General features: G+C 43.6%; 1 protein-coding gene across 2 annotated transcripts in view; it reads right to left on the bottom strand.

The window, feature by feature from the left end:
• LOC137657104 (organic cation transporter 1-like) overlaps nucleotides 1-11,137 on the bottom strand; it is a 58,531-nt gene that overhangs the window by 18,565 nt on the left and 28,829 nt on the right. For both annotated transcript variants that reach the window (XM_068391466.1, XM_068391468.1), the window contains exon 2: nucleotides 7,059-7,189. In XM_068391466.1, the coding sequence (XP_068247567.1) occupies nucleotides 7,059-7,189 (131 nt within the window). The remainder of the gene's footprint in view (nucleotides 1-7,058; nucleotides 7,190-11,137) is intronic.

Below are 11,137 nucleotides of genomic sequence, written 5' to 3'. Positions count from 1 at the left end.
TAAACTTTATTTAGTTTCATGAAACCATTGATGTTCCCTCGGCCCACTGTCCTAGTCATAAACTTTATGTAGTTTCATGAGACCATTTATGTTCTTTCAGCCCACTGTCCTAGTCATAGACTTTATCTAGCTTAATGAGACCATTGATGTTTCCTCGGCCAACTGTCCTAGTCATAAACTTTATCTAGTTTCATGAGACCATTTATGTTCTTTCAGCCCACTGTCCTAGTCATAGACTTTGTCTAGCTTAATGAGACCATTGATGTTCCCTCGGCCCACTGTCCTAGTCATAAACTTTATCTAGTTTCATGAGACCATTTATGTTCTTTCAGCCCACTGTCCTAGTCATAGACTTTATCTAGCTTAATGAGACCATTGATGCCCCTTCGGCCCAATGTCCTAGTCATAAACTTTATCTAGTTGCATGAGACCATTTATGTTCTTTCAGCCCACTGTCCTAGTCATAGACTTTGTCTAGCTTAATGAGACCATTGATGTTCCCTCGGCCCACTGTCCTAGTCATAAACTTTATCTAGTTTCATGAGACCATTTATGTTCTTTCAGCCCACTGTCCTAGTCATAGACTTTATCTAGCTTAATGAGACCATTGATGCCCCTTCGGCCCAATGTCCTAGTCATAAACTTTATCTAGTTGCATGAGACCATTTATGTTCTTTCAGCCCACTGTCCTAGTCATAGACTTTATCTAGCTTAATGAGACCATTGATGCCCCTTCGGCCCACTGCCCTAGTCATAAACTTTATCAAGTTTCATGAGACCATTTATGTTCTTTCAGCCCACTGTCCTAGTCATAGACTTTACCCAGCTTAATGAGACCATTGATGTTCCCTCGGCCCACTGTCCCTCTCATAAACTTTATCTAGTTTCATGAGACCATTTATGTTTTTTCAGGCCACTGTCCTAGTCATAGACTTTACCCAGCTTAATGAGACCATTGATGTTCCCTCGGCCCACTGTCCTAGTCATAAACTTTATCTAGTTTCATGAGACCATTTATGTTCTTTCAGCCCACTGTCCTAGTCATAGACTTTACCCAGCTTAATGAGACCATTGATGTTTCTTCGGCCCACTGTCCTAGTCATAAACTTTATCTAGTTTCATGAGACCATTTATGTTCTTTCAGCCCACTGTCCTAGTCATAGACTTTATCTAGCTTAATGAGACCATTGATGCCCCTTCGGCCCACTGTCCTAGTCATAAACTTTATCTAGTTGCATGAGACCATTTATGTTCTTTCAGCCCACTGTCCTAGTCATAGACTTTGTCTAGCTTAATGAGACCATTGATGCCCCTTCGGCCCACTGTCCTAGTCATAAACTTTATCTAGTTTCATGAGACCATTTATGTTCTTTCAGCCCACTGTCCTAGTCATAGACTTTACCCAGCTTAATGAGACCATTGATGTTCCCTCGGCCCACTGTCCTAGTCATAAACTTTATCTAGTTTCATGAAACCATTTATGTTCTTTCAGCCCACTGTCCTAGTCATAGACTTTGTCTAGCTTAATGAGACCATTGATGTTCCCTCGGCCCACTGTCCTAGTCATAAACTTTATCTAGTTTCATGAGACCATTTATGTTCTTTCAGCTCACTGTCCTAGTCATAGACTTTACCCAGCTTAATGAGACCATTGATGTTTCCTCGGCCCACTGTCCTAGTCATAAACTTTATCTAGTTGCATGAGACCATTTATGTTCTTTCAGCCCACTGTCCTAGTCATAGACTTTGTCTAGCTTAATGAGACCATTGATGTTTCCTCGGCCCACTGTCCTAGTCATAAACTTTATCTAGTTGCATGAGACCATTTATGTTCTTTCAGCCCACTGTCCTAGTCATAGACTTTGTCTAGCTTAATGAGACCATTGATGTTTCCTCGGCCCACTGTCCTAGTCATAAACTTTATCTAGTTGCATGAGACCATTTATGTTCTTTCAGCCCACTGACCTAGTCATAGACTTTATCTAGCTTAATGAGACCATTGATGCCCCTTCGGCCCACTGTCCTAGTCATAAACTTTATCTAGTTTCATGAGACCATTTATATTCTTTCAGCCCACTGTCTTAGTCATAGACTTTACCCAGCTTAATGAGACCATTGATGTTCCCTCGTCCCACTGTCCTAGTCATTAACTTTATCTAGTTGCATGAGACCATTTATGTTCTTTCAGCCCACTGTCCTAGTCATATAGACTTTGTCTAGCTTAATGAGACCATTGATGTTCCCTCGGCCCACTGTCCTAGTCATAAACTTTATCTAGTTTCATGAGACCATTTATGTTCTTTCAGCCCACTGTCCTAGTCATAGACTTTGTCTAGCTTAATGAGACCATTGATGTTCCCTCGGCCCACTGTCCTAGTCATAGACTTTATCTAGTTTAATGAGACCATTGATGTTCCTTGGCCCACTGTCCATTCATAAATTTGATCTAATTTCATGAGACCTCTGTCCCTTTCATAAACTTTATCTAGTTTAATGAGACCATTGATGTTCCTTGGCCCTCTGTCCATTCATAAACTTGATCTAATTTCATGAGACCTCTGTCCCTTTCATAAACTTTATCTAGTTTAATGAGACCATTGATGATCCTTGGCACACTGTCCATTCATAAACTTGATCTAGTTTCATGAGACCACTGTCCCTTTCATAAACTTTATCTTGTTTAATGAGACCATTGATGTCCCTTGTGCCCACCACCCTATTCATAGACTTGACCTAGTTTCATGAGACTATTGATGTTCCTTCGGCCCCATGTCCCAATCATAAACTATCTTTTCTTCAGCTTTTACCTTTTTCTGTATTTGGGTCCTTTTATACACATACCCTCTGTGGTAAAAATATATCATGAAAAAAATGGGCCGGTTGAAATATTCAGTGAAAAAAATAGCACTATAAATTTCCTTTGAAAGATTTGCGTTGGAACTTTCCCAAGGAGAAAGGTAGAGTTGAAAACATAATTTCCCCGAAGAGGTATTAACATCCCTTGTAAACTGGTCGTGTTTAAGTCTTTGCGTCAGAAACAGTTATATGAAATAGACAATCTCCAGGATATGAAAGAGCGCCAACTAGATTTCGTAGAAAGGTGTTAGAGAGAAAGTTATAAACTTCCTTATTTATGTTATCTTTATATTCTTGTGGTTTTCTGTCCTATTTTTACGTGGTAACTCGAAATCTCCCTTGTGTTCAGGATCTTTCTAAAAGTGTTTTAATAGTGTGCTCTGAATCTTGTGTTGATTATCAGTATAGGCATCATTTGAAATCATCCTCATCACATTCTGTGAGAATATTTGTTCAATATCATCATCTAAAGTAATAATTTTTATTGTATATGCTTAGTGGTGGTAACTTCTTGTATCATGGGATTCTCAGAAGCTCCAAACTAATTTATTCAAGTCAGACACGAAGGTTACTAAGTTTCAATGGGAAGAGCTAACTGCGAAAAAGTCATGATCATTATTGTTTAATCAATTCAACACTGTACTGTACTGTGGCGTCAATGTGAGATTCCGTACTCTTGTGTCAGTGATCATCATCATCATCCTTATCATCATCATCATCATTATCATCTCCTCCTACGCCTATTGACGCAAAGGGCCTCGGTTAGATTTCGCCAGTCGTCTCTATCTTGAGCTTTTGATCTATTACTTCTCCATTCATTATCTCCTACTTTGCGCTTGGTAGGTAGTAGGTTGGCCAGGGCACCAGCCACCCGTTGAGACACTACCGCTAGAGAGTTATGGTGTCTTTTGACTGGCTAGAAAGTACTACATTGGATCCTTCTTTTTAGTTACGGTTCATTTTCCCTTTGCCTACACACATTCCGAATAGTCTGGCCTATTCTTTACATATTCTCTGTCATATACCACAACACTCAGATTACAAACAATTCTTTTTCTCTCAAGAGGTTAACTACTACAATGTAATTGTTCAGTGGCCACATTCCTCTTGGTAAGGGTAGAAGAGGCTCTTTAGCTATGGTAAGCAGCTCTTCTAGGAGAAGGACACTCCAAAATCAAACCATTGTTCTCTAGTCTTGGGTAGTGCCATAGCCTCTGTACCATGGTTTTCCACTGTCTTCGGCTAGAGTTCTCTTGCTTGAGGGTACACTCGGGCACACTATTCTATATTATCTTATTTTTCTTTCGCTTTTTTTGTTAAAGTTTTTATAGTTTACATAGGAGATATTTATTTCAATGTTGTTACTCTTCTTAAAATATTTTATTTTCCTTTTTCCCCTTCCTCACTGGGCTATGTTCCCTGTTGGAGCCTCTGGGCTTATAGCATCCTGCTTTTCCAACTAGGGTTGTAGCTTAGCTAATAATAATAATAATGATAATAATAGTTCTCAGCCATGTAGGCTGAGATGATTCCAGATTAAAGTTGAGCGATGAAGGAGCAGGTTCAACACCTGCAACAGATTTTGGGGGTCTGACCAAAGCATAAAAAAAGTCATTGGACTAGGGCCATTAGACTTGAAGGTTAATACCCAGTGTATTAACTTTTTTAACGTGTATGGTACGGAATATATTATTATTATTATTATTATTATTACTTACTAAGCTACAACCCTAGTTGGAAAAGCAGTATGCTATAAGCCCAGGGGCTCCAACAGGGAAAATAGCTCAGTGCGGAAAGGAAAAAAGGAAAATAAAATATTCTAAGAAGAGTAACAACAATAAATATCTCCTATATAAACTATAAAAACTTTAACAAAACAAGAGGAAGAGAAATAAGATAGGAGAGTGTGCTCGAGTGTACCCTCAAGCAAGAGAACTCTAACCCAAGACAGTGAAAGGCCATGGTACAGAGGCTATGGCACTACCCAAGACTAGAGAACAGTGGTTTGATTTTGGAGTGTCCTTCTCCTAGAAGAGCTGCTTACCATAGCTAAAGAGTCTCTTCTACCCTTACCAAGAGGAAAGTGGCACTGAACAATTACAGTGCAGTAACCCCTTGGGTGATGAAGAATTGTTTGGTAATCTGTGTTGTCAGGTGTATGAGGATAGAGGAGAATATGTAAAGAATATGCCAGACTATTCAGTGTGTATGTAGGCAAAGGGAAAATGAACCGTAACCAGAGAGGAGGATCCAATGTAGTACTGTCTGGCCAGTCAAAAGACCCCATAACTCTCTAGCGGTAGTATCTCAACGGGTGGCTGGTGCCCTGGTGCCTTAAACACCTGTGGCGCCAAATATATTTACGAAGTTACGATGTCTGTGACGCTGAATATATTTACGGCTCTGTGATACGGAAATGGTAAAATATTGAACGTTGTTGACTCGAAACAGTGAAAAACAAGTTCGTTCCAGTGCTATATGTTATTTTCATCATATGTTGTGACGTATGTTTGTTTTTCTTTGCTCTTATGGCTGATTTACACGGTCAAACGGTGCGTCGAACGCGGTTCGACAGACAAGTGTTTGAAGTGATGTTCGAACGTGTGAACGGGGTATTTGGTTGTCGAACACGTTTGTCGAACGGTTCGAAGAAAGTCAATTCTCGTCTGACTTTTGTGGGTGGGTCTTCATTGTCCACAAACCTTATGCATTTGTGACTGACTCCACCTCTTCGAACCGTTTGGCAAGAAGGTTCGACAACCGGATTCGACGAACCATTCGATCGTGTGAACCCCCCTCTACGTCCTGGTTAGTACAGTGGTAACGTGTTCGCCTAGAATTCGCATACTAGCAGATCGATCCCAGCCCGGGGTAGTGAGTTTAGGCTGTTTACTGGGGAGGCCACTGCTGTGGTTGGGCACTACAGTAGGGTGATGGGCTTGCTCGGCTGACGTTCTGGTGAGCGTATATTCTGATGAAACTGGAACTTAAACCGGATGCCTTTAGCCTTTAATGTGTCTTATTGTATTTGAAGAATGTTTTGTCCTAAATAGTCGCTTAAAACTTTGATGGGCATTGGTTGTGGTGGCCGATGTGGTAACGTCCCTTTCTGGTGATCGCCAGACTGGGGTTCGAATCCTGCTCAGACTTGTTAGTTCCTTTGGTCATTGCAACTTTACCATCCTTGTGAGCTAAGGATGGGGGTTTCGGAGGAGCCTATAGGTCTATCTGCTGAGTCATCAGCAGCCGTTGCCTGGCCCTCCTTGGTCCTAGCTTGGGTGGAGAGGGGTCTTAGGCACTGCTCATATGTATATATTGTCAATCTCTAGGGCATTGTCCTGCTTGATAGGGTAATATCACTTTCCCTTGCCTCTGCCATTCATGAGCGGTCTTTAAACCTTTAGAATAGAGAAACTAAAATCCTGTTTAGAGGAGCTACGGATTTGGAATAAATAGCTTTTATTTGTCTTAATTTCAAGACGACAACTAATTGAATCACGCAGTACTATTGAGATAATTTACAATGATAACAATTTGATTACCAAAGTAGAAGGTAGAAGTATAGGAAGATTATCTCTAATAAGTTCAGATAGCTAAGAAACACAGGGCAACAATCTATTCGGGTTTTGGGGGGTTGGGGGGGCGGGGTGGGGTTGGCACGTGATTAGAAACATCATTATATATTAAAGCTCAAACATTTACTTTTCTCGAGATGAGAAACAATACTTGCATATACACTTAAAATATATCACCACTAGTACGAGAAAAGAAACGTTTTTTTCCCATAGGTTGATCGTGTGTAATAAATAATACCTGTAGGACAACCAAAAAAAAATATGATACCGGTGTGACGGTCTGAACGATCCCCCGGTCTCAGAATTCTCCTTGACATTGTATAATGGTTCTTTTCCGCCATTAGCCCGCTTCGCTCGCATGAAAATAAAACATCAAGCTCGTAGGTACTGGCAAGCGGTAATGTTGAGCTGTGCACGCTAACATCACAGGAAAATAAAACATCAACCTCGCGAACATTACCGTTTGCCAGTGCATACTGGCAAACGGTAATGTTCGCGCATGCGCAGATTATCAAGGAGAATTCTGAGACCGATCGTTCAGACCATCACACCGGGAGATGATATACAACTCTTTTGCAATATAACTCAAGGTAATAATCATTTGTTGATGAGAAAGTCAATACTCACATTGTAACCCATGAAAAAACAGACGGGAGCCAGGACGTAATAGACGAGTTTGAATTGGAATTTTCCCTTGGAGCCGACGAGTTCCAAAATTGCGTCGAATCCGTCATCCATACTTGGTCTATTGATCTGTTCTGAATAAAAAGAATTGATTATTATTATTATTATTATTATTATTATTATTATTATTATTATTATTATTATTATTATTACTTGCTAAGCTACAACCCTAGTTGGAAAAGCAGGATGCTGAAAGCCCAGGGGCTCCAGCAAGAAAAATAGCCTAGTGAGGAAAAGGAAGCAAGGAAAAATAAAATATTTTAAGAACAGTAACAACATTAAAATAGATATTTCCTATGTAAACTATAAAAACTTTAACAAACTAATAGGAAGAGAAATTAGTTAGAATAATGTGCCCGAGTGTAACCTCAAGGAAGAGAACTCTAGCCCATGACAGTGGAAGACCATGGTACAGAGGCTATGGAACTACACAAGACTAGGGAACAAGAAAATGAATCCACCTTGGCATAATAATCAACATATGTCTGTGAAATGGGTTTTTTTTTATTATATCTACCATGGCACTTCCCCCAAATTTGGGAGGGTCTATTATTATTGCTAGCTAAGAAACAACACTAGTTGGGAAAGCAAGATGCTGTAAGCCCAAGGGCTCCAATGAGGTAAAATACTCCAGTGAAGAAAGGAAATAATTAGACTACAAGAGAATTAATGAACAATTAAAATAAGACATTTAAAAGAACAGTAACAATATTAAAATAGACCTTTCATATATAAACTATAAAACCTTAAAAAACAAGATGAAGAGAAATGATAGAATAGTGTACCCGTCATAAAAAAAAAAAGAACCAAAGGTGATTTTTCGTCTCATTGTTCTTCCCAGCCTGACGAGGGGAGGGGGGGACTCATCTGAGTTTGTTTGGTTGTAAAAGTTTCAAATAACAAAACATGAAGGTGAAGGGCGAAGAAGAATTTTATTTAGAGGTCAATGGCTTGACATGAATGTAAGCCTACAGAGAAATGGTAATGAATTAATGTATATCAGAATGAAATAAACTGGTGGAGAGATACTGTTCGTCTTGAATATGCGTCAAGGATTAATGTTCTGGCCCTATAACCCTATCAGACGTTGGCCCCTATGTCAGACATTGCCAGACGTTGGCCCCTATGTCAGACGTTGCCAGATGTTGGCCCCTATGTCAGACGTTGGCCCTTATGTCAGACGTTGGCCCCTATGTCAGACGTTGGCCCCTATGTCAGACGTTGCCAGATGTTGGCCCCTATGTCAGACGTTGGCCCCTATGTCAGACGTTGCCAGACATTGGCCCCTATGTCAGACGTTGCCAGACGTTGACCCCTGTCAGACGTTGCCAGATGTTGACCCCTGTCAGACGTTGCCAGACGTTGGCCTCTATGTCAGACATTGGCCCCTATGTCAGACGTTGCCAAACGTTGGCCCCTATGTCAATCGTTGCCAGACGTTGGCCCCTATGTCAGTCGTTGCCAGATGTTGGCCCCTATATCGGACGTTGCCAGACGTTGGCCCCTATGTCAGTCGTTGCCAGACGTTGCCAGACGTTGGCCCCTATGTCAGTCGTTGCTAGACGTTGGCCCCTATGTCAGATGTTGCCAGACGTTGGCCCCTATGTCAGTCGTTGCCAGACGTTGGCCCCTATGTCAGACGTTGCCAGACGTTGGCCCTTATGTCAGACGTTGCCAGACGTTGGCCCCTATGTCAGACGTTGCCATACGTTGACCTCTGTCAGACGTTGCCAGACGTTGGCCCCTATGTCAGACATTGACCCCTATGTCAGACGTTGCCAGACCTTGGCCCCTATGTCAGTCGTTGCCAGACGTTGCCCCCTATGTCAGTCGTTGCCAGATGTTGGCCCCTATGTCAGACGTTGCCAGACATTGGCCCCTATGTCAGTCGTTGCCAGACGTTGGCCCCTATGTCAGACATTGGCCCCTATGTCAGACGGTGCCAAACGTTGTCCCCTATGTCAGTCGTTGCCAGACGTTGGCCCCTATGTCAGACATTGGCCCCTATGTCAGACGTTGCCAAACGTTGGCCCCTATGTCAGTCGTTGCCAGACGTTGCCCCCTATGTCAGTCGTTGCCAGATGTTGGCCCCTATGTCAGACGTTGCCAGACGTTGGCCCCTATGTCAGTCGTTGCCAGACGTTGGCCCCTATGTCAGACATTGGCCCCTATGTCAGACGGTGCCAAACGTTGTCCCCTATGTCAGTCGTTGCCAGATGTTGGCCCCTGTCAAACGTTGCCAGACGTTGGCCCCTATGTCAGACGTTGCCAGACGTTGGCCCCTGTCAGACGTTGCCAGACGTTGGCCCCTATGTCAGACATTGGCCCCTGTCAGACATTGCCAGACGTTGGCCCCTATGTCAGACATTACTAGGTGTTAGCCCCTGTCAGACGTTGCCAGACGTTGGCTCCTGTCAGACGTTGCCAGACGTTGGCCCCTGTCAGACGTTGCCAGACGTTGGCCCCTGTCAGACGTTGGCCCCTATGTCAGTCGTTGCCAGACGTTGGCCCCTGTCAATCGTTGCCAGGCGTTGGTCCTTGTCAGACGTTGCCAGACATTGGCCCCTGTCAGACGTTGCCAGACGTTGGCCCCTATGTCAATCGTTGCCAGACGTTGGCCCCTGTCAGTCGTTGCCAGACGTTGGCCCCTATGTCAGTCGTTACCAGACGTTGGCCCCTGTCAGACGTTGCCAGACATTGGCCCCTATGTCAGTCGCTGCCAGGCGTTGGCCCTTGTCAGACGTTGCCAGACATTGGCCCCTCTCAGAAGTTGCCAGACATTGGCGATTATGTCAGTCGTTGCCAGACGTTGGCCCCTGTCAGACGTTGCCAGACGTTGGCCCCTATGTCAATCGTTACCAGACGTTGGCCCCTGTCAGTCGTTGCCAGACGTTGGCTCCTATGTCAGTCGTTACCAGACGTTGGCCCCTGTCAGACGTTGCCAGACGTTGGCCCCTATGTCAGTCGTTGCCAGACATTGGCCCCTGTCAGACGTTGCCAGACATTGGCCCCTGTCAGACGTTGCCAGACGTTGGCCCCTATGTCAGACGTTGCCAGACGTTAGCCCCTATGTCAGACGTTGCCAGACGTTAGCCCCTATGTCAGACGTTGCTAGACGTTGGCCCCTATGTCAGACGTTGCCAAACGTTGGCCCCTATGTCAGTCGTTGCCAGACGTTGGCCCCTATGTCAGTCGTTGCCAGACGTTGGCCCCTGTCAGACGTTGCCAGACATTGGCCCCTGTCAGACGTTGCCAGACGTTGGCCCCTATGTCAGACGTTGCCAGACGTTAGCCCCTATGTCAGACGTTGCCAGACGTTAGCCCCTATGTCAGACGTTGCTAGACGTTGGCCCCTATGTCAGACGTTGCCAAACGTTGGCCCCTATGTCAGTCGTTGCCAGACGTTGGCCCCTATGTCAGTCGTTGCCAGACGTTGGCCCCTGTCAGACGTTGCCAGACATTGGCCCCTGTCAGACGTTGCCAGACGTTGGCCCCTATGTCAGACGTTGCCAGACGTTAGCCCCTATGTCAGACGTTGCCAGACGTTAGCCCCTATGTCAGACGTTGCTAGACGTTGGCCCCTATGTCAGACGTTGCCAAACGTTGGCCCCTATGTCAGTCGTTGCCAGACGTTGGCCCCTATGTCAGTCGTTGCCAGACGTTGGCCCCTGTCAGACGTTGCCAGACATTGGCCCGTATGTCAGTCGTTGCCAGATGTTGACCCCTATGGTGCCAAATGTCCTTCTGTGGAATGTTTAAAATCCCACCAGTCTGTTTACCCCTTTTAGTAAATCTCATATTGGCCCCTTTTTTATGGATTATCTCGCATTTCGTCCTACCGAACGTCGCGCCTTTTTACTTTTGCTGTGATTCTACTACATACTCAAGGAGGTTTATGTAATTAATTTTTAAATTTCAAGGTCGCAGAAGCTCCACCAATTGTTGAAATATATATGTATATATATATATATATATATATATATATATATATATATATATATATATATATATATATATATATA

This window comes from Palaemon carinicauda, chromosome 18 (assembly GCF_036898095.1).
Source record: "Palaemon carinicauda isolate YSFRI2023 chromosome 18, ASM3689809v2, whole genome shotgun sequence".
Classification (NCBI taxonomy): Eukaryota; Metazoa; Arthropoda; class Malacostraca; order Decapoda; family Palaemonidae; genus Palaemon; species Palaemon carinicauda.
Note: the sequence above shows the minus strand (reverse complement) of the source record. Positions and strands in the feature narration are given on the sequence as shown.